This window comes from Rattus norvegicus, chromosome 12 (genome assembly GCF_021556685.1).
Source record: "Rattus norvegicus strain SHRSP/BbbUtx chromosome 12, alternate assembly SHRSP_T2T, whole genome shotgun sequence".
Classification (NCBI taxonomy): Eukaryota; Metazoa; Chordata; class Mammalia; order Rodentia; family Muridae; genus Rattus; species Rattus norvegicus.
This window is the reverse complement of record NC_141545.1, coordinates 28,582,425-28,609,800: the sequence shown is the minus strand read 5'-3', so window position 1 is coordinate 28,609,800 and position 27,376 is coordinate 28,582,425. Positions and strand designations below refer to the sequence as shown.

The 27,376-nt window shown below is 49.2% G+C and overlaps 1 protein-coding gene across 19 annotated transcripts in view; it reads left to right on the top strand.

The window, feature by feature from the left end:
• Positions 1-7,640: 7,640 nt before the first annotated feature.
• Mlxipl (MLX interacting protein-like) overlaps positions 7,641-27,376 on the top strand; it is a 54,305-nt gene continuing 34,569 nt past the window's right edge. For 9 of the 19 annotated variants that reach the window (XR_015633867.1, XR_015633865.1, XR_015633866.1 and 6 more), the window contains 1 exon segment: positions 26,265-26,589. Coding sequence is in view for 6 of the 19 variants with exons in the window: in XM_087577642.1 (XP_087433768.1) it covers positions 26,297-26,589 (293 nt within the window). In the remaining 13 variants the exon portion in view is untranslated. 19 annotated transcript variants of the gene reach the window in all.

Below are 27,376 nucleotides of genomic sequence, written 5' to 3'. Positions count from 1 at the left end.
GCAACCACATGGTGGCTTACAACCATCTGTAATATGAGGTCTTTTGCCCTCTTCTGGGCTGAAGACAGTGATAGTGTACTTATAAATAAATCTTTAAAGAAAGCAAGCTGAGCAAGCCAGGGGAAACAGCATTCCTGCATGGCCCCTGCATCCACTCCTGCCTCCAAGTTCCTGCCCTGCTTGAGTTCCAGTTCTGACCTCCTTTGGTGATGAACAGCAGTGTGGAGGTGTAAGCTGAATGAACCCTTTCCTCCTCAGCTTGCTTCTTGGTCATGTTTGTGCAGGAATAGAAACCCTGACTAAGGGCCAGAGAGATGGCACTGACTCCTCTTCCAGAGGTCCTGAGTTCGAATTCCAGTAACCACATGGTGGCTCACAACTATCTAATGGGATCTGATGTCCTCTTCTGGTGTGTCTGAAGACAGCTACAGTGTACTCATATATAATAAATAAAAAATCTTTACAAAAAAAGAGAGAGAGAAAAACCTTGACTAAGACACACTCTAGCTGGCCTGAAACTCACTATGTAGACCAGGTTGGCCTTGAACTCATAGACATCTGCTTGCCTCCACCTCCCAAGTGCTGGGATAAAAGACTTGCATCACTATGCCAGGCTAGCACTTTTATACCATGGGTGAACTCTGGTGCCCTCTGTTGGAAATGGGTCACCTTCCAGCTGTCCTCAAGGACACTTGAGCTGTTTTGCTGTTCTCCTCCCTCCCCCTCACAGAGTTAGGAGGACCCAGCCCATCCCCAGTCCTTGGTGGACACTTGACATCAACAGTATTCTTGGGTCTGAGATAGAGGTGGGGCACGGTCACTTCCAAAGCCAGCTTCTCGGTAAGTTTGAACCTGAACCGTACTCAACTATTTGCCAACTTGCCATTACATCACTACAAAGCATCTGAGGTAAGGTCACTTCAAAGATAGGCGGAAGTTGGTTTGGGCTCCTGGCTTCTGTCATTCAGCCATGCATATTCAAAGTGTGCAGCTGCAAGCTGTTCTTCTGTGAAGCCGTCAAGGCAACAAAGAATTCATCGTCTGGGGCCTGGAGTGATCGCTCAGGGGTTAAGCACTTGATGCTCTTCTAGAGGTCCCAGAGGCAATTCCCAGAGCCTGTGTGACAGCATGAAATACAGAAGAAGGAGGAGGAAGAGGAGGAGGAGGAGGAGGAGGAGGAAGAGGAGGAAGAGGAGGAAGAGGAGGAGGAGGAGGAAGAGAAAGAGGAGGAAGGGAAAAAGGAGAAAAAGAGAAAGAGGAGGAAGGGAAAAAGGAGAAGAAGAGAAAGAGGAGGAAAAGAAAGAGGAAGGGGAAGAGAAAAAGAAGAAGGAAGACGGGAGAAGAAAGGAGGAAGAGGAGAAGGAGGAAAAGAGAAGAAAGAGGAGAAGAGGAAGAGAAAGAGGAAGAAGAGGAGGAAGAGGAAGAGGAGGAGGAAGAGGAGAAGGAAGAGAAAGAAGAGGAGGAAGAGGAAGAGGAAGAGGAAGAGGAAGAGGAAGAGGAGGAGGAAGAAGAGAAGGAAGAGGAGGAGGAAGAAGAGAAAGAGGAGGAGGAAGAGGAAGAGAAGGAGGAAGAGGAGGAAGAAAAAGAGGAGGAGAAAGAGGAGAAGAAAGAGGAGGAGGAAGAGAAAGAGGAGGAAGAGTAAGAGAAAGAGAAAGAGGAGGAGGAAGAGAAGGAGGAAGTATTGATTTTATTCTTATGTTCTTATGTGTACGGGTGTTTGCCTGCATGTGGCTGGGCACCACATGTGTGTCTGGTGCCTACATAGATCAAAAGGGGAGTTAGATCCTCTGGTGCTGGAGTTCCAGGTGACTGTTAGCCACCATTTGGGTGCTAAGGACTGAACCTAGCAGCCGGTGCTTTAACTACTGAGCCATCTCTCCAGTTTCCTCTTCCAAAGCCGTCTCTGTCTCTCTCCCATCCTTTAATTCTATGCCCTCCAGACCCACTCTCTTCTGCTGCTACCGGCTAGTCTGCATTTTCTAGATTTTGATAGAATTAGATTCTTATTTATTTATTTATTTATTTATTTATTTATTTTGAAGTCAGGGTTTCTCTGTGTAGCCCTGGCTGTCCTGGAACTTGCTCTGTACACAAGGCTGTCCTCAAACTCAGAGAGATCCACCTGCCTCTGCCTCCTCTGAGTGCTGGAATTAAAGGCATGCGTCACCGCTGCTTGGCTTGTATTCTATTTTTAAAGACAGCATTGATTTCGCATAACAACGTTTCGTTATGTTATTTTCATGGATGCATACAATGTATATTTCTCTCCCCCTCCTCCTCCCTCCCCCACCCTCGTTCATTTCCTCTTCCCAACTATTCCGTTTACTTTCTCTTTCTCTTACTTTCCTTTCTGGTGATTCAACGAGTCTAATTGGGGCTGCTTATAAGGACATGGGTGTGTGTTATTTTTCGTGTGGCTTCTTTCTGAATTGTTTGCATTGTTATCCACGCTACAGCAGAGCATTCCTTAGGCATCTTTTTAACATTTTTAAAATTTTTTTTTCTTTCTTTTTTTTTTTTTTTCGGAGCTGGGGACCGAACCCAGGGCCTTGCGCTTCCTAGGCAAGCGCTCTACCACTGAGCTAAATCCCCAACCCCCTTAAAATTATTTTTAATTATGTGTAGGTAGGGGTGTGTGTGTATGGTGTCCACAAGGGTATAATGCCCATGAGTTGAAGACGGCTGTGAGCACCTGACATGAGCACTGGGAATTGAATTCAGGTTCTCTGCGAGAACAGCGCATGCTCTTAAAGGCTGAGCTCCAGCACTGGAGTCTGTGAGCCTTTGCTTCGTATCTCTGTCGCCTCCTCGGCAATCTTGCTTTTTCCTTTCCTCATCCCACACGTGACTTGCAGAGTGTAGCTGCAGCCTAGCCAGACTCAGGACCAGTCCCTAATCCCAGACTGTCTGGCCTCTTCTGTCTCTCTCTCTGTCTCTCTGTCTCTCTCTGTCTCTGTGTGTGTGTCTCTCTCTCTGTCTCTCTCTGTCTCTGTCTCTCTGTCTCTGTCTGTCTCTGTCTCTGTGTGTGTGTGTGTGTGTGTGTGTGAGAGAGAGAGAGAGAGAGAGAGAGAGAGAGAGAGAGAGAGGTGGGGGGGGGTCAGAGGACAATTTCTAGGAGTCGGTTCTTTTCTTTCCACAGTGTGGGACCTGGGGATTGAACTCGGAAAGTCAGGTTTGGCAGTGAGCACCTTTAGCCATCTTGCCAGCCCTCCACGTTAGTTTTTGAGATAAGGTCTCTCTCTCAGTGAGCCTTAGGCTGATCGTCTCAGCTAGAGCGGCTGCCTAATGACTAGAGATGGGACTGTCTCAGCATCTCCAGCACTGGAATAACGGTAAGTGTCATGAGCCGGACTCTTATTTTTTAAATTATTTTATTTTATTGTTGTTTTTCTAGACAGGGTTTCTCTGTAGCCCTGGCTCTCCGGGAACTTTCTCTATAGAACAGGCTGGCCTCAAATTCATGCGATATCTCTGCCTCCTGGGTGCTGAGATTAAAGGTGTGCACATCCACCACTCAGACTTTCTGTTAGTACTGTGGATTCAACTAAGGTCCTCGGGCTCTTGTAGCAAACGTTGAACCCACTGAGCAATCTCCCTTTCCCCCAGCTCCTCCGCTGTTGCTCAGAGCATCCTCGGACCCGAAGCCCTCTCCTCTTCCCACCTTTTACCCTCCTCTTCCTCCTCCTCTTCCTCCTCCCCTTCCCCCCCCCTCCCCCCCCCCTTTGATTTTTCAAGACAGAGTTTTTCTGTGTAGCCCTGACTGTCCTGGAACTAGCTCTATAGAGCAGGCTGGCCTCAAACTCACAGAGATCCACCTCCCTCTGCCTCTGTCTCCCAACTGCTGGGATTAGAGGGATGCACCGCGACAGCCCGGTTTCTTCCTTTTTTTTTTTTTTTTTTTTTTTTCGGAGCTGGGGTTTCTTCCTTCTTGTTTTTCCCCCTTTTAAGGGATATTTCATGTACCCCAGACTAGCCTTAAACTCACTATGTAACCCAAGCTTCCATTGAACTCAGTCTTCCGCTCCCAGTTTCCTGAATGCCGGATTACAGACATGCAACACCGCGCCTGGTTTGTGTGGTGTTGGTGCTGGGATCCTGGGTTTCGGGTACGCTAGGCAGACACTCTAACAGCGGCTCCATATCCAACACCTCTCTTTCCTTACTAGTACAACAGGGAGCAGTCACCCACCTCCTCCGATTGTGAATGGATGTAGTGAATCTACCCATGTAAAGATCTGAGAAGGTCAGGGAGGGGCCCTAGCAGGCGCTGAGAAGTCGGCAGGAAGCAAGAAGCAGCCAGGTAGAGCGGGATCACGAAGCTGTGTAATCCAGAAGATTGGGAGTTCGAGGCTACCCTGGACTACAAAACAAAATCGTCTCTCAAACAAAAACAAAAAGGCTTTTTCGACGATGGTTTCTGTTGATCTGCAGGGACCTTCCTTACACGAGGACACTCCACATCTCTTGAGCAAGGGAGAGCAGTCCACAAGAAAGCGTCTAACCTATCCCCCATCTTCCTCAGAATCTAAGTACCCCTAAAAATCTTCTTAGCCTTGGTGTACAGCTCAGCAGTAGAACGCTGGACTGGAATCCCCCAGTGAGGGGCTGGAGGCGTGGCTCAGTGGTAGGGCCCCTGCCTAGAATCCCCAGTGAGGGGCTGGGGGCGTGGCTCAGTGGTAGAGCCCTTGCCTAGAATCCCCAGTGAGGGGCTGGGGGCGTGGCTCAGTGGTAGAGTCCCTGTCTAGAATCCCCCAGTGAGGGGCTGGGGGCGTGGCTCAGTGGTAGAGCCCCTGCCCAGAATCCCCCAGTGAGGGGCTGGGGGCGTGGCTCAGTGGTAGAGCCCCTGCCTAGAATCCCCAGTGAGGGGCTGGGGGCGTGGCTCAGTGGTAGAGCCCTTGCCTAGAATCCTCAGTGAGGGGCTGGGAATGTGCCTCAAAGTAACATTTGCCGAGCACATACCAGACTCTGTGTTCCATCTCCCCTCAACCAGTCTTCTGGGTCGAGGCTTGTTTTCGAAGTTTCTGCCCATCTCCACCTCATCTCTCTTACAGACTCCATGACCACTGTTCTTCCTACTTCCCATCCTCATCTTTACCCTATCCCCCTATTGCTTTGCCTGATGTGAACACAGCTGTGCCTTTCTGGATCCACCCGAGATTGTCCACAGCACGTAGCTAGACCTGAGTGATAATGTTTTGCACAAATTTCTGCTTCTGCCATTTTATGAATGTGTAGGGCCAACCCAGGTAAATTTGATGTTTTTGTTTTTGTTTGTTTGTACGTTTGTTTCCTTGGTTGGTTTTTTGAGCTAGAACATCTCTATGTAGCCCTAGCTGTCCTGGAACTCACTCTGTAAACCAGACTAGCCTTAACTCAGGGATCCACCTGCCTCTGCCAGGTTCTGGGATTAAAGGCATGGGCCACCATTGACTACTATGTAGCTCTGTCTGGATTGGAATCATCCTATATCCATCTGCCTCTGAGTGCTGGGGCTACCGGTGTGTACCCCTCTACCTGGCTGAAATGTGAATTTTCGAGAAATGTTATCAATGATATTCCTAGCTTGCTTCCAGATAACACCTGGGAACTATGGCCAGTCAGGTTGCTTAGCTAGTCGACGTGCGTGCTGCCAAGCCTGAGGACCTGAGTTTGATCCTGGATCCACATGGTGGAAAGAGAGCCCACTCTCACCTCTCACGAGCGCTCTTCTGACCTCCACATGTGTGCCTTGGCAGGCATGTGCCCAAGCCCATAGGCATACATACGTGTGCACACATGATAGATAAGTAAAATGTAATAGCTTTTGTTTACTGCTAGATTTTTTTTTTTTTGGTTCTTTTTTTCCGGAGCTGGGGACCGAACCCAGGGCCTTGTGCTTCCTAGGTAAGCGCTCTACCACTGAGCTAAATCCCCAGCCCTTACTGCTAGATTTATACACTTCATTTTACATGAAAACGTTTTGCCTGTATGTATTACATATGTATGCATGTGTTGTACCTACAGAGGTCAGAAGAAGGCATCAGGTTTCCTGGAGTTACGGATGGTTGTGAACCCATGTGGGTGCTGGGAATCAAGCTGTGGTCCTCTCCAAGAGCAACCAGTTCCTCATACCCAGGCACCATCTCTCCAGCCCCTGTAATAACTCTTTACAAGAGAAATACTGAGCCAGGCAGTGACGGTGCACACCTTTACACTAAGCAATCCGGAGACAGACTCAGGCAGAGCTCTGTAAGTTTAAGGCCAGCCTGGTCTACAGAGAGAGAGTTCCAGGATAGCCTGGACTATACAGAGAAATCCTGTCTCGAAAGAGAGAGAGAAAGGGGAGGGAGAGGGAGAGGGAGAGGGAGAGGGAGAGGGAGAGGGAGAGGGAGAGGGAGAGGGAGAGGGAGAGGGAGAGGGTTTCTCCGTGTACACCTGGCTGTCCTCGAACTCACTCTTGTGTGTGTGTGTGTGTGTGTGTGTGTGTTATGGTGTGAGCACTGTGTATGGTGAGGGAGAGGGAGAGGGAGAAGGAGAGGGAGAGGGAGAGAGAGAGGGAGAGAGGGTTTCTCCGTGTACCCCTGGCTGTTCTGGAACTCACTCTTCTCTGTGTGTGTGTGTGTGTGTGTGTGTGTGTGTGTGTGTGTGTGTGTGTGTTATGGTGTGAGCACTGTGTATGGTGAGGGAGAGGGAGAGGGAGAAGGAGAGGGAGAGGGAGAGAGAGAGGGTTTCTCCGTGTACCCCTGGCTGTCCTGGAACTCACTCTTCTATGTGTGTGTGTGTGTGTGTGTGTGTGTGTGTGTGTGTGTGTGTTATGGTGTGGGCACTGTGTATGGTGAGGGAGAGGGAGAGGGTTGGGGAGGGGAGGAGGGCTTTGTTGCTAGGTGTGATGATGCACCCCTGCAACACCAGTACTTGGACAGCAGGATTAGTATTTTAAGGTCAATCCTTAGCTACATTGAGAGAGTTCCAGACCAGCCTGGGCTAGAGATCCTGTTTCCAAAAAGGAGGATTTAGGGATGGCTTGGTGGTTAAGATCGCTTGCTGCTCTTGTGGAGGCCCACTGTCAGCTCCCATTCAACTCCAGGGGATTTGAGTCCCTTCAAGGACACTTGTATTCACCATACACAGTGCTCACACCATAACACACACACACACACACACACACACACACACACACACACACACAGAGTGAATTCCAGGACAGCCAGGGGTACACGGAGAAACCATGTCTCTAAACACACACACGCACACACACGCACACGCACACGCACGATTCAGAAAGAGGGGACAGAAAGGACCAGGGTTGAGTGAGACGGGGAGGATGCTCCAGGAGGGACATAGCTAGGGAGATGTGACATTTGGGAAAGAGAAAGGAGTTTAGGGAACAAGGGGCCTTCTCAGCGGAGGATTGAGGGTGGAATGGACTCCCTGGGGGACAGATGGAGATCAGTGAATTCATGGAAGCTGCAGACAAGAGAAGCCCACAACCCCAAGTGGGTTTCAAATAGGGCCTGGGGCTGAGACTCCTTCTAACTCTCTCGGTCCCCAAATCTGGGGCTCCTCCCTTCTCACACCCAGTTTACAGTTTGGGAAGTAGACATCAAGCCCCCGGGGAAAGGGGGGTTAAAGGTGAGCGGGGCACGAGCGGGGCCGCAGAAGGTGATTGGCAGGCGCCTGAGCCCACGGCGCGCGCCACCGCTGCTCCACAGGCCACCAGCCGGAGGAGCGGCTGCCATCCACGTGCTAAGGAGAGAAGGAGGCACCGGACCAAGGGGCAAAGGACACCTCGGAGCGGGAGGGCGGGGGAACCTGCAGCGCCTAGCAGTCCACACCCCAGTCTAAAAGCCGGGCTTGGGCTTCGTGCGGGGCGCAGCGCACGGAGCCCTCTGCCGCCTGCGCGGGGAAGGCGCGGGGTGAGGCCGCAGCGGCCTGAGCATCTGCAGCCCCGCGGAGACCCGAGGTCCCAGGATCCAGTCCGAACGCCGTCTGCAGATCGCGCGGAGCTCAGGTGAGCAGGGAAGATCTTCAGTTATCAGAGGGACATAGATGCCTCGCACAGGAGGAATCGGAGCCCTGCCAGACCTCAGTTTCCACAGTGTGCAATGAAGAGGGGCATCCCTAAATCACGACTGGAGTGGGGAGCTTTCACTTTGTGTCCCCAGCCCCCACTTGCTCATGCCAGGGGGAAAGAGACAGGCTCAGACGCCAGAAAGGATTGGGCATCAGGAATGCTAGTCTATTTTGTTTGACCTCTTAGGATCACAGGCTCCTGTCTCTTCCTGGGTCCCCTCATGTTGAGCTGGGATTGAGTGGTGATCTGGTGAAGGGGGGCCCCGACTGGATCTAGGGAGGCAGGAGGGAGGGGACAGATGCCAGGGTGGGGCCTGTGGATTTCCGGTCACCCAGCCTGGCAGCAGGTAGGGGCTAGGGACCTAGTTGAAGGCCTACCCACTTGGTCTAGCCTGGAAAAAACAGAGCTTCATATTGGCCCCCAGTCACTGTGCTCTCAAGTCTGTGGCTCTTGAGGCCACCATGGTGGGAGAGGGGACCATGTGGCCAGGTCTGGGCTGTGTTTCCGTCTTTAGAGTCCTGCCTTTGTGACCTTAGCCCTTTTCTGGGCCTGGTTCTTCCTCTGTGACGCTGGAAACTTCCTCCAGGGCCACCTGTATGGTGACAGGGGCAGAATAAAATGGGACAGCAAGATGCCTCGGGAGGAAAGGGCAGCTGGCTCCAATCCAGGTCTCTTTGTCTTCACAGGGGCTTTTACATGTCAGCTGGGTTGGGGATCTGCCACCTTACCCAAGAGCTGGGTTATTCTCAGCCTGTCTCTACTCTTGCCCTAGCCCCCTTATGCAAAGGAAGGCTTAAATGGACCTAGAGCAGGGGAGTGGTACCTGCCTATAACCCTCAGCGCTCAAGAGGATAAGGCAGGAGGATTGATGTGTTTGAGGCCAGCCAAACTGCAGTGGGAAACAGTCTCACAAACCAACAAACAAACGAGGGCTGGGTTATAGTTCCAGGGCAGAAGGTTCATAGAGCAAGCACAGAGTTCTGTACCCAACACTGTGTGCATAAACGAAGTGTGGTGGTTTGTGTCTGTAATTCTAGCATTGTGGGGCTAGAGGCAGGGGTTCAAGATCATCCTGGGCTACACAAAAAATTCGAGGCCTGTCTGAGATGCATGGGACCCTGTCTCAAGGCAGGACGACAAAGAATAGTAACAACAGGTCATGCGTGGTTGCACACACCTTTAATTCAAGTACTCTGTAAGTTCAAGGCCGGCCTGGTCTGTAGTGAGACCCTGTCTCAAAAGAACAACAACAACTACACACACACACACACACACACACACACACACACACACACCATTCACTGCCACCACCACCATACCAATGACAACCAAAATTATAAAAACTGAGGACTGTCTTTGACCAGAGGAAGAAAGAATGGTAAACTCTTACATTTACTGCAAAACAGGCACCATGTTGGGGCTTTTCTTGGCCCCATTCCCCCTTTATAACCACTTGAGACAGAAAGGTTATTTTCTATATTTTGTAGTTGAGGAAACGGGCTCAGAGAAGTCAAGGCAGTTGCACAGCCTAAAAGCAGCAGGGTTGGGATACGAACTCGGGTAGCCTAATCATAATGCTGTTTCCTGCTTCCTCTGCTGCCTTGGACTCTTTTATTATCTTCCCCTGGCTTCATTCCGTCCAGGTGTACCTGGGGTTAGATACATTGTAGGCAAGTAGGCACCCACTCTGCCTGGGGAGGCTGTGTAGGCTATGACCCTGTCCTGGGTCAGGCCCTAAGTGTCTGTAAGCCTCTTCTATTTTACCTCCACTCCCCCCCGCCCCCCCCCCCCCCCCCCCGCCCCCCCCCCGTCCATCTTAAGCCTGAGACTCCAACAGGGTGGCTCACGCCTGCCTCTCCTCCCTGAAGCTGGAGAGGGTCCCGCCACCACCCGGGCTCTGAACAGATCATCTCCAGAGCTAGCTGTGACACTGATAGATTCCGATGCCTCTCCTTGGAGAGCCCAGGACAGAGGTGCAAGTTCATAGTCCCAGAGTCACTGGCTTCTGAGTGGCTCTGGGGGTCGCCTCAGCTTTAGTTTCACAATCATTCCTGCTGGGTGTGTGACCCCCGGTGAGAGACTTGTCCCAGAGACTCATTTTCTATCTTGGCCCAGTGGCCTGATGCCTAAACATGGCTGTTGTGAGCGTTGACCCCAGAGGGGACAGGGCTGACACTCTAGGCAAAAGAAAGGCTGTATGTAGCTTGTGCCAGCTGGCTTCAGAGATTTCTCCATCCCTAAGTCCCTTTGAGGAAGCTGTCAGATTGTCCACCTTCTAGGTTCTTATTTCCCAGTGCTATCCTGTCTTTACTGTTGTTATTATTATTGTTGGTGTTATTATTGTTTACATTTTAATTTACTGGTGAACATTGTGTGTCTATGTGTGGGCACATGAATGTGGCATCAGAGGACAACGCTCTGGAGTTTCTCTCTCCACCATGCGGGCCCAGGGATTGAACTTGGGTCATCAGGCTTGGCAGCAGGTGCCTTTACCTGCTGAGGCGCCTCCCCGACCCTATTTAACATTTTTACTAAAACCCTACAAAGTAAAGTCGCATCTTGTCATAGGCTTAACCACCAAGGAGGCAGAACCGGCCTCCCAAGCCACTGAGCTGCTGCCGTGGAGTGATCTTTCTTGCGCAATGGAACCCAAGACCATGCAATAGGAAAGTGTCTCAGCTGGGCCCTGCACCCCACAGCCTCTGTACCAGGGACCCCTGAACCCTATAGACACATTGTCTGCTCTATGGCTATGTACGACTCTGCTCTTGCCAAGTAGATGACGATTAGAGATAGAGCAACTTTGACTGTCACCCTGTGCCCCAAGGTTCCCCCATTTTCTTCTCAGCAATCTGCACAGAACCTGCCCAGGCACATGGGGGAGGCTGGTGATAATGTCTTCCAGTAAATGTCCAAAGGAAGAGGCTGCACTGCAGAACACACCTGCCGAGTGGCCTCAACCTCTCCACCTGGAAAATGGGCAGATTGTAACCAAAGTTTCTGTGCTGAACCTTCTGGATCTCAATCCCTCTCTTCCTATTTGTCTCCATCTCTCCATTTTCTGTCTTCATCTCTCTGTCTCCTGTCTCTTCATCCCCCCTCTAGGTTTCTCTTCTCTCTCTCTCTCTCTCTCTCTCTCTCTCTCTCTCTCTCTCTCTCTCTCTCTCTCTCTCCTCCAATGATGCAAAGCTCAGGGCTGGGAGGCTGTGCTTGTTCCCTGGGGAGCAGCTACTGTGAGAGACTTGAGGCTGGCTTACATCTCTTGTCTACTTTTGAGTCTTCTGCTGGTCCAACCTGCCAAACTTCCCCCAAGTAGGCGATGAGCCCTGATCCTTGCAGTTCCTCCCAGAGCCAGACCAGGCTTCCCAACTTGCCTGCTCCACTGCCGGCTGCCCCTCTGGTCTGTAACTAACCGGCACCCACCGGCACCCACTGGCACCCACTTGCACCCACCTGCACCCACCGTTCAACTCAGCCTTGCCTGGACTCACCTGGCACACAATACTGGCAAGAGGAAACTTCAAAAGCAGGTGCCCAGTAGCCCCGTGAAAGATGCACATTAATGCCAAGTGTAACAGTATCAAATCGGGACAAGGTCACTGTTGTTTTCATTGTTTACATTGTAAACAGTGGTTCTTAAGTGGGCTGAGACCCCTTTGGGTGTTGAATGGCCCTCCTTTCACAGGGGCTGCCTAGGACCGTAGGGAAACATGGGTATTCGCATTACAAATCATAGCAGTAGCAAAATTACAGTTAGGAAGTAGCAACGAAAATAATTTTATGGTGTAGGGGGGTCTCCACAACATAAGGGACTGTATTAAAGGATAGAAGCATTAGGAAGGTTTACAGGGTTTTGCTCTGTAGCTCTGGCTGCTTTTGAACTCACAGACGGCTGCCGCCAAAGTGCTGGAATTAAAGGTAGTTGCCACCAGGCTCAGCAAATTGTTCAATGATTTATTTTTACTGGGTATAGTGGCGTACAGCTTAAATCCCTGCACCGAGGAGGCAGAGACAAGCAAATGTAAGTTCAGCTAAGGCTTCATTGGGAGACCCTGGACAGAGAGAGGGAGAGAGGGGGAGAGAGAGACAGAGACAGAGACAGAGAGACAAAGACACACAGAGAGAGACAGAGACAGACAGACACACACAGAGACTGAGTCAGAGACAGAGACACAGAGAGAGAGACAGAGACAGAGACCAGAGACAGAGACACAGAGACACAGAGAGACAGAGACAGACAAACAGACACACAGAGAGAGACAAAGACAGAGAGACAGAGAGAGACAAAGACAAAGAGACAGAGACAGAGAGAGACAGAGACAGACACACAGAGAGAAAGACAGAGACACACAAAGAGAGAGAGAGAGAGACAGAGACAGACACACACACAGAGACAGAGACAGACACAGAGAGAGAGAGAAAGAGAGAGAGACAGAGGCAGAGACACAGAGACACAGAGAGAGAGACAGACACACACAATACACACACAGAGAGAGAGAGAGAGAGAGAGGGAGAGAGAGAGAATTTAATTCTTTTATATGCATATGTGTTAGTGTGCATATGAATGCATGCCCATGGAGACCAAATAGGGTGTTTGAGCCCTTGAAGCTAGAGTTGCAGGGCGCAGGGAACTGGACTCAGGTCCTCTGCAAGAGCAGTACAAAGTCCTAACCACTAAGCACCCCAGCCTTCATCAGTGTGTAGTATTGTCTTTTGCCTTTTCTTTTTTCTTCTCATTCTTGGTAACTGAGCTCTACCACTAAGCTACAACCACGGTTGCAGGGTTGGTTACTTATCTATTTGTGTTGGGATCTTTCTTTCTTTCTTTCTTTCTTTCTTTCTTTCTTTCTTTCTTTTTTTTTTTGGTTGTGTTTTTTTGGGGGGAAAGGGAGATTGAGAAAGGGTCTTCTATAGCCATGGCCTCAACCACACTGTGTAGCTGAAGCTGGCCTTGAACTCCTAACCCTCTGGCCACAGGTGTCCACTAACATGCTTGGCTACCCATTTTTGAAGATTTCCAGACAGGATCTTGTTAAGTTGCCCAGGTTAGTATATGGAACTCACTATGTAGCCTAGGCTATGTAGCTAGTATGTAGCCAAGGCTGGCCTGGAATGGTTGGTCTCTCTATCTTGGTTTTCTGAGTGCTGGTATTGCAGACATATGCCAGCACACCAGGCTCGGCCTGAACTGGCATGGATTAGGTGACTGAGGCTGTGGTCTTGTGGTTTTATTGGGCTGATTAACAGATCTGCAGGCAGCTGCCATGTTTGGCAATGTTGTAAGGAGGAGCTTTTGTTTGACCCCAGAGAGTTTAAACCTGTGTGCTAGATGGCAGAAACTAAGGCAAGGAGTTAGCTTTTCTCTTTTCTTCTCTCTCTCTCTCTCCCTCCCTCCCTCTTTCCCTCTCTCCTTCCCTCCCTCCCTCTCCTTTGAAGCAAGGTCTCACTGTGTAGCTCCGGCTGTCCTGGAACTCGCTCTGTAGACCAGGCTGGCCTCAAAGTCACAGAGAGCTGCCTGTTTCTGCCTCCCAACTATTGGTACCAAAGGCATACGCCACCATGCCTGGCTAAAATAGTTAAATTTTCAACAACTCTCTCACTAACTACTAGGGTGGGAAAAAGAACCAGAGGTTGAGTTCAATCCCTGTATCAGACGTGTTTTCTTTACTGTAACAGAATCCCAGGACTTCTAACATTGTAGAGGGAAAAGGCATGGGTTAGGAATGTGGGTCAGTGGGTTAAATACTTGCCTAATGTGTACAAAACTCAGTCCCACTCCCAACACCGTCTAAAGCCATTGTGACACACACTTGCAGTCTTAGCACTCAAAAGACAGAAGGAAGGGGTTGGGGATTTAGCTCAGTGGTAGAGCGCTTGCCTAGGAAGTGCAAGGCCCTGGGTTCGGTCCCCAGCTCCGAAAAAAAGAACCAAAAAAAAAAAAAAAAAAAAAAGACAGAAGGAAGAGGATTGCCGTGAGTTTGAGGCTAGCCTGGACTGCATGTGAGTTCCATTTTCAGGCTACCCGGGACTAAAATAACATTCTGGGTTTTGGGGGGTTTTGTTGTTGTTGTTTTTGGCTTTTTAGTTTCTTTCTTTCTTCTTCTTCTTTTTTTTTTTTTTTTTTTTTTTTTGGGAGTTGGGGACCGAACCCAGGGCCTTGTGCTTGCTAGGCAAGCGCTCTACCACTGAGCTAAATCCCCAACCCCTAGTTTCTTTCTTCTTTAGTTTTCTTTCTTTCTTTCTCTCTCTCTCTTTCCTTCCTTCCTTCTTTCTTTTACCCATATGTGGTGTGTGTGTGTGTGTGTGTGTGTGTGTGTGTGTGTGTGTGTGTTGTGGATTGCCCTGGAGTTGTTTGTATTTTGATGCTAATTCTGCTTCCCCAAGAAGGGCTGCCTAGTCACACACTTAGTACTCAGGTGACTTCATCAGAACCTTCTCCCCATTTTAAATTGGAAAATAAAGGCAAGAGCCAGTGATTGGGCAGGGGAAGAGAAGGTAGAACAGAAGAGTTAGGGGAAAGGGGGGGGGGGTCAAAGGAGAGGAGAAGGGGGAAGGCAGATGGAGCAGAAGCATGTGGACTGGAGAAACCCCAAGTTATAAGAGATCTCACAGCTGGGGAGTAGAGTAGTGTAATGGTGGATCTGCCCAATCTAGGCTCACAGCTTGTATTCATATTAATCCAGTTGTTTTCTTTGCACGGGTTTATTTGGGTTGGAGAGATTACAGCAACGTGTGTGTGTGTGTGTGTGTGTGTGTGTGTGTGTGTGTGTGTGTGAACACAGTGGGGAGGGGATGCACACTTGGAGGTCAGAGTTCACCTTTTATGGGGTTGTTCTCTTCTGCCTTTATGTGAGTTCTGGGAATCAAACTCGAATTTCCAGGTTTGCAAGGTGGCCCTTGCCAGCTGACCCACCTTGCTGCCCAAAAAACTGGGAAATTTTCTACCCTCTTAATATTATTGGTGTGTAACTACGGTGATTAAAAACTGTAATTCAGGGAAATAAATCATATTCAAGCCCGGCAGTCACCAATAGCCAAAGACTTAGTCAATCGCAACAGCCTCTGCCAAAACCAACCTGGTCTACAGAGTGAGTTCTGGGACAGTCAGGGCTACACAGAAAAATTCTGCCTTGAAAAACTAAAAACGACCTCCACCAGCACCACCAGCACCACCATCACCAAAACACCGACTAACTCAGTAGGGCTCAGTGTGTAAAATGCTTGCCTGGTATGCATGAAGCCTTTGGTTTCATCGCCATGCACTGGGAATAGTGGTACCAATTCTCCATGCTAGCTGGGGAAGAGGAGAGGAAAAGATCTGGAGTTCTAGCATGAGCTACATGATGTCCTGTCTCCAAGAGAAAAAAAAAGAGACAGAATAAAACGGCACCACCCGGGGTTGGGGATTTAGCTCAGTGGTAGAGCGCTTGCCTAGGAAGCGCAAGGCCCTGGGTTCAGTCCCCAGCTCCCGAAAAAAAAAAAGAACCAAAAAAAAAAAAACAAAAAAAACGGCACCACCCACCACCCACCCACCCATCCATCCATCCATCCATCCATCTATCTAGTGTGTGGTATGTGTGTATGTTTGTGGTGTCTGTGTGTGTGTGTGTGAGTGTGTGTTTGTCTGTGTGTCTGTGTCTATGTCTGTTTTTGGGGTGTGTGTGTGTCTATGTTTGTGTTTGGTGTGTATGTGTGTGTGTGTCTGTGTCTGTGTTTGATGTGTATGTCTGTGTGTGTGTGTGTCTGTGTTTGATGTGTGTGTGTGCGTCTGTGTCTATGTCTGTGTTTGGTATGTGTGTGTGTCAGTGTGTGTGTCCATGTGTCTGTGTTTTGTGTTTGGTGTGAGTGTGTGTGTCTGTATGTCTGTGTCTATGTCTGTGTTTGGTGTGTGTGTCTGTATGTCTGTGTCTATGTCTGTGTTTAGTGTGTTTGTGTGTTTATGTTTGTGTTTGGTGTGTGTGTGTGTGAAAGTGTGTGTGTGTGTGTGTGTGTGTGTGTGTTGGGGATAAGCGTTCTCCATGCCAATACTCTACTTCTGAGCTGCCCTCCCATGCCTTGGGATAGCATACAGTCTCCCGAGCGCCCCTCTCAGCTTTCCTGAGATAGGTTCTGTGTGTGTGTGTGGGTATTTGGGTAGCAAGCAGATGAAGAAACAGAAGAATAAACAAACTGGCTGTGGTGCAAATGCAGGTCTAGTGTTCAGGAAGTAGAGGCAACAGTAAACTTTAAATGGAAGGACAGGTAAACGTACACATAGAAATATAAACGTAGCAGATTGGTAGATTAACATAGCAGATTGGTAGATTAACGTAGCAGATTGGTAGATTAACGTAGCAGATTGGTAGATTAACGTAGCAGATTGGTGGATAAACAGAAAGAAGGAGAGATGAAGCCGGGTGAGATCCACACACCTGTAATTCCAGCACTCAGGAAACTTGGGTAGGGGAGACAGACAGACAGATGGACAGACAGATGGACACATACAATGAGTACGATTGATAGCTGACTTGGATGGGCTCATGGATAGGTGGATGGATGTAGATGAACAACAAACAGATGGACAGAGGCATTGATGATTAGGGGATGGCTAGATAAACAGGTAAATTGTTGGCGTTCAGGAATCGCCACACAAACCCTTGGACCACTGATCTCCGTGAAGCAAGAACATACACTTTAATCCTGACCAGACCAGGCACGCAGCTCAGACTTGGGTCCTGGACTAACTATGTCATCAAACATTTCTCAGAGCAGGCTTATAAAGGAAAAAAAGAAAAACCAACATAAAACCCACAATGAGCTCATATGCAGGTGCAGGAAGTGCTGCTCAGTGGTCAGCTCTGACTCAAGCCATTTTGGACATAACAGTTCATGTGACCTTTAACCTGATGGGTCCTACCTAAAGCTTTGTGGAATTTCTTAAGATTAACAATCTTCGGGCTGGAGAGATGGCTCAGTGGTTAGAGCGCTGGCTGCTCTTCCAGAGGTCCTGAGTTCAATTCCCAGCAACCACATGGTGGCTCACAACCATCTGTAATGGGATCTGATGCCCTCTTCTGGTGTGTCTGAAGACAGTGACAGTGTATTCATATATATAAATAAATAAATCTTAAAAAAAAAACAATCTTCATAACACAACACAACAACACAAACATAACAGGGGATGTGATCCGCATGATCCTGCTCTGCGTTAAGTCACTCCTCTGTGTCGGTGACTGGCAGGCATATTACAGCAACGCTATGAAATAGCGGGCAGGCATGGAACAAAATGGCTACCGCTCTCCTGGGGTGGGAGGACTATTGGACCTCAATGAAATGGGTAGAGAGGACAGAGAGAAGAAAGGATGATGGACTAGGAGGGAGGCTGCTTGCTTGGTGCCTCCTCTTCTGCTCTTCCTCCTTATCCCCCTTAGCCATCTCACCCTCTCAGAGCCCAGAGATGGACAAGAGGCAGCTTACAGCTTACACGGACAGCCCTGGTATAAAATGTGCGAACAGTATGATCGCTGATCGTGTGGCCGTAGTTTCGTTGTTTATTGCTGTTTTGAGACAGAGGCCCAATGTGTAGCCTCCAGCTCACACTCCTGCCTCAGCCTCCCTGCTGAGGAAATCATCATCCTGTCACTCTCGGCCGCTTGAGACTCGTCAACTTTTTGTCTCATGTAGCCCAGGATGCCCTTGCACTTACTATGTAATTCTGACTTCTGATCCTCCTGTCCCTGTCTTCTGAGTGCAGGGATCAAAGGTGTGCACCACCACCTGGCTTCTCATATTTTGATAGAACAGTTAGATATTTGTTATATAGATTAATCCCATTCGCCGAACTTTCTTTGACATAGTTACTGTTAGCAGTGTATGGAGGTCAGAGGGCTACTTGCAGGGGTCAGGTCTCTCCTCCACCCTGTGGGTCCTAGGGCTTGAACTCAGGTTGGCTAAGTTTGCAGCAAGCTCCTTTAACCCGAGGAGCCACCCCAGTAGCCTATGTTCACCAGTGACATTCAGACTCTGATTCAGAGACTCAAAGCTCACACCTAGACAAGGAAGCAGCTCCCCTCCTTGACCCCCCCCACTTAGTCACACAGTTAAATATCTCTGTCTCTCTCTCTGCCTCTCTCTGGTTTTTGAAGCCGACTCTCTCATCCCTAGTCCCAGCTGCCTTGAAACTCACTATGTAGCTTAGAAAGGCTCCCAGCTCTCAGCGATCCTCCTGCTTCAGCCTCCCAAGTGCTGGGATTAGAAGCATCAGCTGTTATGCCCTTAGTCTTCCTAGCTATAGGAGGCCGTGTTTTTTTTATGGGCAGTGGTGGTGGTGTTCACCTTTAACCCCAGCACTCAGAAGGCAGAGGCACATGGGTCTCTGAAGTTAAGCCAGACTGATAAACAGAGCAAGTTCTAGGACAGCCAAAGCTACAGACAGAAACCCTGTCTTAAAACCCTGTCTTTTTTTTTTTTTTTTTTGTCTTTTTTTTTCTTTTTTTTCGGAGCTGGGGACCGAACCTAGGGCCTTGCACTTGTTAGGCAAGCGCTCTACCACTGAGCTAAATCCCCAACCCCAAAACCCTGTCTTAAACACACACACACACACACACACACACACACAGAGAGAGAGAGAGAGAGAGAGAGAGAGAGAGAGAGAGAGAGAGAGAGAGAGAGAGAAGACAGAGACAGACAGAGACAGACAGAGACAGACAGAGACAGAAACTAAACAGGGGTTGGGGATTTAGCTCAGTGGTAGAGCGCTTGCCTAGCAAGCGCAAGGCCATGGGTTCGGTCCCCAGCTCTGAAAAAAAGGAAAAAAAAAAAAACACTAAACAAATAGAAAAAGAAGCCTAGGGTTGGAGAGATGGCTCAGTGGTTAAGAGCACTGACTGCTCTTCCAGAGGTCCTGAATTCAATTCCCAGCAACCACATGGTGGCTCACGACCATCTGTGATGGGATCTGATGCCCTCTTCTGGTGTGTCTGAAGACAGCAACAGTGCACATACACACATATAATAAATAATTCTTTAAAAAAGAAAGAAAAGAAAACGAAGCCTAAAGCAAACCTTTCAACACTCCTCTGATCTTCAACAGAGCTTGTATTCCTGTCTGGAAAATGGGTATACAGTCAGGAGGCTGCAACCCATCAGTTAGGTAATAAACAGCCCATAGACATCAACTGTTTGTTACCAGTCCTCACAGCACCCCTCTGAATAACCTTGCTCTTAGGAGCCTCGATTTTTCCCTTCTGTAAAATGGATGTGTAAATGTTAGCTCACCTACACACCCACAGTTGAGAGGACGACCAGAAAACAGAATCTTAGATACAAGTCCCTATGAGTTGTATCTGTGTGCCGGCCTGTGCACCACATGTGGGCCTTAGTGTCCCCAGAGGCCAGAAGAGGAGGTCAGATCCCCTAGGACTGGTGTTACAGACAGCTGTGAGCTGCCATTTGAGTGCTGAGAATTGAACCTGGGTTCTCTAGAAGAGCAGCCAGCACTCTCAACCTCTGAGCCACCTGTCCAGTCTGTAGGTCCCTATTTTTTATTGAGATATAATGTACGTATTATAAAATCCATCTATTTTCTTTTTGATAGAACTTTAAGTTATATGTATTCATATGTGTGTGTGTGTGTGTGTGTGTGTGTGTGTGTGTGTGTGCGTGCACATGCGTGCCAAGGCACACGTAGCAGTCAGAGGACAACTTTTAGAAAGCTGTTCTCTGCTACTGCGTGTGTTCTGGGTATCAGTCTCAGATCTTCAGATTTGGCAGCAAGCACCTTTACCCACCGAGCCATCTTGCTTCCCCATCCCCTTTTTAAATTTCTAAATATTTAACCCAGTTTTTTTCCAATGGTCCTCGGTACGTTCAGAGTTGTGCAACCCTTCCTGCTCTCCAATTCAGCCAGCTTCATCACTGCAAAGGAAACCCACATCCATGCAGTCTGCCAACTGTGGCAGTGACTTACTGTGATCTTCCCCACTCGAGAGGTGGGAGGCTGGGGGACCAGAAGTTCAAAGTCATCCACAGTTACATAGCACATCCTGGTCAACAAGAGATTGTGTCAAAAACAAACAAACAAACAAAAACAACAAGCAAGACTCCTGCCTCCCAGAAAAGGAGCAGAGAAAAGAAAATCATTACTATACCCTGTCTGCTTCTGGTTCCCCCACTCCCAGCCCCTGGAAATTGTTGTTTTTTGCTTGTTTGTTTGTTTGTTTGTTTGTTTGGTTGGTTGGTTGGTCGGTTGGTTGATTTTCAAGACAGGGTTTCTCTGTGTAGCCCTGGCTGTCCTGGAACTCACTCTGTAGACCAGGCTGGCCTCGAACTCACAGATTTGCCTCCATCTACTTCCTGAGTGCTGGGATCAATGGGGTGCATCACCACAGCCCGGCTAAGTTTGCTTTTATTTAATGAGTGTTTTGCCTGCATGTATGTATGCGTGACGTGTGTGAGCCTGGGGGAGAGGGCCTCAGATTCCTTAGAACTGGAGTTGCAGGTTACTCCATGCAAGCCACCATGTGGGCACTGGAAATTGAACCAGTGGCGTTAACTGCTGAGCCATCTCTCCAGCCCCAGTTAGCACCCGTTCAAGTTACATTTTTGTTTATTTATTTCATTTATGCATGTGAGTGGACAAGAGTGGCTTGGCACATGCACAGGTCAGAGGACAACTAGAGATGTTGACTGTCGCCTTCCTCCTTGTGGGGCTCAGGGCTCAAACTCCAAGCTTTAGGCTTGACAGCAAGTGCTTTTGCCCACTGAGCCATCTTGCTCTCTGTTGTTAATTTATTTTTAAATTCTATGGCTAAAATTGGATAGCCAAGTGCTCGATAATTATTCTTTCCTGACTTTTTTGTTGTTGTTTGAGACAAGGTCTGGTCCTGTAGCCCAGGCTGGCCTTGGACTTCTGATCCTCCTGCTGCAGTGCCCTGGACTGCAGGCAGGCATCTCCATACCTGGTACTTTGTAGAGTTGCTGCTTAACTATGGCTGGTCGATTAGCGTGTTTAGACACACACTCCAAGAAATGTAGATTTTTAGCATTGAGACAGCGGAGATAAAATGCATTTAATTCTCTCTCTCCTCTCCCTCTGTGTGTATAAACTGAAATGTAGAAAGATAATAGATGGGTAGATACATTTCTAGATAGTTGGTTGGATGACAGATACATGGGTGGGTATAAGAATTGGTGGTCGAGGGGCTGGAGAGATGGCTCAGCGATTAAGAACACCGACTGCTCTTCCAGAGGTCCTGAGTTCAAATCTCAGCAACCACATGGTGGCTCACAACCATAATGGGATCCAATGCCCTCTTCTGGTGTGGCTGAAGACAGTTACAGTGTGCTCATATATATAATAAAATAAATCTTTAAAAAAAAAAAGAATTGGTGGTTGAGGCCAAGTATCATGGTATGCACCTTTAATCCCAGCACTCAGGAGGCAGAGGCAGACAGATCTCTGTGAGTTTGAGACCAAGATGGTCAATATTGTGAGTTCCAGGATAGTCACAGCCAAGCAGTGATACTCTGCCTCAAAAAAGGAGAGGAAGGGAGGGAGAGAGGGAGGGGAGCGAGAGAGAGAGAGAGAGAGAGAGAGAGAGAGAGAGAGAGAGAGAATGACTTTTGAGGTAGGCCTGTGGACATGTCCAGAATGGGATGTTTTTTATTTTGTTCACTGAGGTAAGAAGACCGGTCCACTGTGGGTGGCTCCATTCCCTAGCCGGGATCCTAGACTGTGTAGATAGAGAAAGGTTGCTGAGCAGCAGCAGCTTCCACGGGTTCTGCTTCCTGATAGAGGGTGTGACCAGATGCTTCAAGCTCCTATGCCTTGGCCTCTCCTCCATGACACAGGGTGCCTTTGAACTGTGCACTAGAGTAAACACTTTCTCCCTTAATTTACTTTTGTTGGAGTATTTTATTACAGCAATAGGAAAAGTAACTAAGATACAGTTGATGGGATGCATAGGCGATGGAGAGATTGATCAGTTGAGGAACAGATGAAGAGTAGATGGATAGATATATGGGTAGGCAAATGGATCTGACTGGTAGATGGATGAGTCCACGGATAGTTAGATAGGCCAATAGATGGATGGATAGGTAGATAATAGGATGGATAAGTACACACTTGGATGAACAGATGAACAGCTGAATTGACAATAGGTCAGATAGATGGGCACTATATGGGCAGACAGATGGGTAGATGGGTGGATAGTGGGTGAATACATGGATAAATAGATGCTAAATGGACTGATGGGTGGATGGATAGATGATGGGTACCCCCATGAGTGATGGAAGATAGACAGACAAGTAAATACATGATGGCCAGAGAAGAGATGGATGAGAGATGGAGAGATGATGTACAGATAGAACAGGGATAGATGAGCAGATGGAAAGCTGGATGGGTGGGTGGGTGGGTGGATGAATGGGTGGGTGGGTGGGTGGATGGATGGATGGATGGATGAGTGGATGGATGTGTGGATGGGTGGGTGAATGGATGGATGGATGGGTGGGTGGATGGATGGATGGATGAGTGGATGGATGTGTGCATGGGTGGGTGGATGGATAGATGGATGGGTGGGTGGATGGATAGATGGATGGGTGGGTGGATGGATGGATGGGTGGGTGGGTGGATGGATAGATGGATGGGTGGGTGGATGGATGGATGGGTGGGTGGGTGGATGGATGGATGGGTGGGTGGGTGGATGGGTGGATGGGTGGGTGAATGGATGGATGGATGGGTGGGTGGGTGGATGGATAGATGGATGGGTGGGTGGATGGATGGATGGATGAGTGGATGGATGGATGGGTGGGTGAATGGATGGATGGATGGATGGATGGATGGGTGGGTGGGTGGATGGATGGATGGGTGGGTGGGTGGATGGATAGATGGGTGGGTGGGTGGATGAATAAGTAGATAGTGGATGGATGGATAGGTGGGTGAGTGGATGAATAAATGGATGGATGAATAGGTGGGTGGGTGGATGAATAAATGGATGGATGGACAGCAGGTGAATGGCTGGACCCACATAGCTAGCGGATAAATGTGACATGTGCTCATCTATTCAGCAAATATACATTAGCTTAGTCTTGTGTGTTTGGTTGGTTGGTTGTCAGGTTTGGAGACAGGTTCCCACTATGTAGTCCTGGATGTCCCGCTGGAGCTCACTGTGTAGATCAGGCTGGCCTCGAATTCACAGAGATCCTCCTGCCTCTGCCTTCCCCAGTGCTGAGATTGAAGTTGTGAATCACCACATCTGGCCACACTGAGAGGAAGTTGGACTGTAGAGAGGGACAGATTCTTGGTTCCGCTAAGGAGTTTGCCATCTAGTGGGAAAGAGAGGCCTCGCACCCTCTGTGCATCTCAAGCAGAAGAAAACCCGACTTACAGTGATCAGAACACAGTATGGAGAACTCAGGGAGGAGATGGCGTTTTTGGTGTGAGCACACCAGGGGGAAAAAACCTCGAGATGCACCCGGAAGAGGGTGTCAGGAAGGATCCCAGGGGAAAACTGGGTCTCCGCACCCAGTAGGAATCTCATCACTGCAACCTCTGTGGATTGTGAACCCTATTTATTTATTTAAGAGGCTATGAACTCTGGGCATCGGGTACTAGAGGGCAGGCGAGAAAGGCCATGAAAGGTGAACCAGGCCGCTCACACCATGCCCCCTGGAAGGGGCATCATGTCATGTCCCACATTGCCACCGAGAACAAAATCAAAAGTTTGGGGCACTTGTGCATCTGTTTGTTTTCGTTTGTTTCATTTTGAGGTTTTTGTTTTGACTTTGTTTTACACTTATTTTATTTATTCATTTGTGTGTGTGTATGAGAGAGAGAGAGAGAGAGAGAGAGAGAGAGAGAGAGAGAGAGAGAGAGAGCGTGTGCCAACAGTGTGCATGGGTGAAGGTCCGGGAACAACTTGTGAGAGTTGGTTCTCTTCTTCCGCCTTGTGGGTTCCAAGGATTGGTCATCAGGCTTGGTTGACAGCAAGCACCTTCACCCACTGAGCCACCTCACAGGCCATGTTTTATTTTGGAGGGATGGGGGGGGGTCTCACTATGTAGCTCAGGCTAGCCTCAAACTTGCTATGTAGCCAAGCGTGACTTTGGACTCCGATCCTCTGCCTCTATCTTTCCAGGGCTGAGATTACGGATGTAATGCCACACCTGGTTTACACAGTGCTGGGGATGGAACCCCCAGCTTCCTAACGGTTGCACAAGTTCTCTACCAACTAAACAGGCCCAGCCTTAGTCTGCAAACTACTTCCTTTCGTTGATGTTGTTGGGGGTGGCGGTTGTGGTGTATTTTGTTGTTGTTGTTGTTGTTTTGTTTTGTTTGGGTTTAGTCTTTTTTGTTATTTTTTTTTCTTTTTTTGTTCCTTTGTTTTTACAAGACAAGGTTTCTCTTTGCGTAACCCTAGCTGTCTTGGAACTTACACTGTAGACCAGGCTGACCTCGAACTCAGAGATCTGCCTGCCCCTGCCTCTGGAGCACCACCACCACTACCACCCAGAGCCTCTGGAACTTTCTGTGGAGACTAGAATTTAAATTTAAATTTTGTCATCTGTCCTTCCATAGTGCTGGGAATTTTATGGTCACGTTCATCTCTCTAGATATCTCGGAGGTCTGCAAAGTTTTTCTCGAAACCTGGGAAATAGAATGGAGATGCAGATGAGGCTGTTTGAAGGACAACAGATGGTTAGGGTGTGTGATGAAGTCTGGTCAGTTACCCTTGATCCTCCCACCTGACTCAGACATAACCAATCTTTCCACCGGGGACAGGAGGCTTGGGGAAAGCCATGGGCTCTTAAAGCAATTTTGGGACCAACATCTGACATCTAGATCAGGCTTTGAGATCCTTGGCTGTATTGTCATTCTTGTGTGGTGTGCCTCAGACAAGAGTTTTGCTTGTTTGGGCACTGCTGGGATCGAACCCAGGACTTTGCTGAGGTTAGGTACTCTACCATGGAGCCATTCCTAGCTGGGGCCTCAGGAAAGGACTTTTATCTGTTCAGTTCTGTGTCTGTTGTGAATGCCCAGCCTAGTGTCTGGCCTTTAAAAAGCAAGAACAGGTTTGAAAAAAAAAAAAAAAAAAAAAAGCAAGAATAGGCAAACAGTGGCGACGCATGGATTTATTTCCAGACTCAGGAGGCAGAGGCAGACGGATCTCTGAGTTGGAAGCCAGCCTGGTCTACAGAGTGAGTTCTAGGACAGCCTAGACTACACAGAGAAACCCTATCTAGAAAAACAACAAAACAAAAAAGAAAAAGAAAGAAGAGAAGGAAAGGAAAGGAGAAGGAAGGAAGGAAGGAAGGAAGGAAGGAAAAGGGAGGAAGAAAAGCAGGAACAGAAGCTAGGTTTCAGGGTCAGTGAGAGAACTTCCTGAGCAGAAAGAAGAGGCCGGTGAGTGTCGGATCGATGCTGGGGGTGGGGGTGGGGTCGCGTCTCCTGGGACAGGGAGGTGATCTAGAGAGGGTGAATTCTCAGAATCCCCTTCTGAACTTTGCTATACAGGTGTAGGACAATCATAAGAGCACCTGGGTGCAAGGGTCAACCACACAGGACCCTGGGAAAGTGAAGAAAGGCAGGTGAGCGATTTACTAAACACACTGTGAAGCAGAGAATGACCCTGAATTTCTGATATTCTCTCTCTCTCTCTCTCTCTCTCTCTCTCTCTCTCTCTCTCTCTCTCTCTCTCTCTCTCTCTCTCGTGTTTATGTGTCTAGGAACACTTATGGGGCTCAGAGGTCAAATTTTAAAAATCGAGTATTTTCTTCCAACATGCGGGACCTAGCACTCGAACTCATGTCCTCAATCCTGGCGGCAAACGCTTTTATCAGCTAGCCATCTTGACGGCTGGAACTTCTGATCTTTTTCTGCCTCCACCTCCCGAGTGTTGCACTTAACAGAATCGCCCCCATGTTAAGTTTCTGTGGTACGGAGGATGGAACCCAAGCCTTCGTCATGCGAGGCAAACACTGTTCCAACCGAGTTGCAGCCCCAGCCCCAGCCAGCCTTTTTCTGAAACCTGAAAAGTAGGGACTAAAAATTGCTCACAGCAGACAGAAAGGTTAAGCCAGGACCAGTGGTTTCACACCAGGCTCATTGGTTATGCTAATTTAAACATCACCTGCCAACCAAGACCACGCCCACCACAAGGACAAATAGTGGGGCAGAGGCGTGGCCATGGTAATTAGGCTCAGCTGGCAAGGATTGGCTCTCAAACTGCTATCCAGAGTGTCCGGGAGTTGGCGACAATAGTGGCCATGGCGCGCGCGCTGGCGGATCTATCCGTGAACTTGCAGGTCCCCCGGGTCGTCCCCAGCCCGGATTCGGACTCGGATACAGACTTGGAGGATCCGAGTCCCCGGCGCAGCGCGGGTGGCCTGCATCGATCACAGGTCATTCACAGCGGACACTTCATGGTGTCCTCGCCGCACAGCGACTCGCTGACCCGGCGACGCGACCAGGAGGGGCCCGTGGGGCTCGCCGACTTCGGGCCGCGCAGCATCGATCCGACACTCACCCGCCTCTTCGAATGCTTGAGCCTGGCTTACAGGTGAGGGCGGACCGGGGAGATTGAGTCCCAGCTTTCTGTGGTGGGACCCGCACTGGGGCTCTGGTCCCAAACTGCTTTGGGGGGACTCTGGATACAACTTAGGCATTAGCTCCCTTGCCGGGTCCTGAGCCAGCCCACGGACCCTCATGTCCCATCATCTGCTTGTGATGCCACTGACCTGTCCACCTCTACAGGCTCTCTTGCAGTTGGGCCCTGCTCCCTGGTTCTTATGCTTTTGTCCTTAAATGACAGTTGTCTTTCACACTCCTCAGACTATAAACCACCCCGTCCACTCCCTCCCTCCACTCGTGTGATGCCTGGACTGTTTCGTTCATCCCCAGCAGTCGCTGCAAAATCCCACTCTGCTGGGGACTTTCCCTGCACGCTGCTGTTATCCGGCGGTCGCCCCTCATAGCCAGTGTCAACGTATATGGAAACAGTGTCTTGCTCACTTCCCGATTGCCCAGACAACATTTGTTTGGCTTGATTTAGTTTGGTGAGCCAGAGTCTCCCTCTAAAATTCAGGCTGGCATGGAGCTAGGTAGCCCAGGCTGGACTCCTATCTCAGCCTCCCAAATACCGGGATTACAGGCATGAGCCACCATGCCTGATTTAGAACGCTATGTCAAGGTTGGCGGGAAGATGGTGCCAGGCACCTGCCCAGAGCCAGCAGGGGGTGCTGCAGTCCACCCTGGGTCGGGTAGGGAAAACCTGGTCTTCCCGAACCCGGTATCTGTAAGAAGCTGTAATGCAGCCAGGAACCCCCCTGCTGTGGCTCAGAACTCCC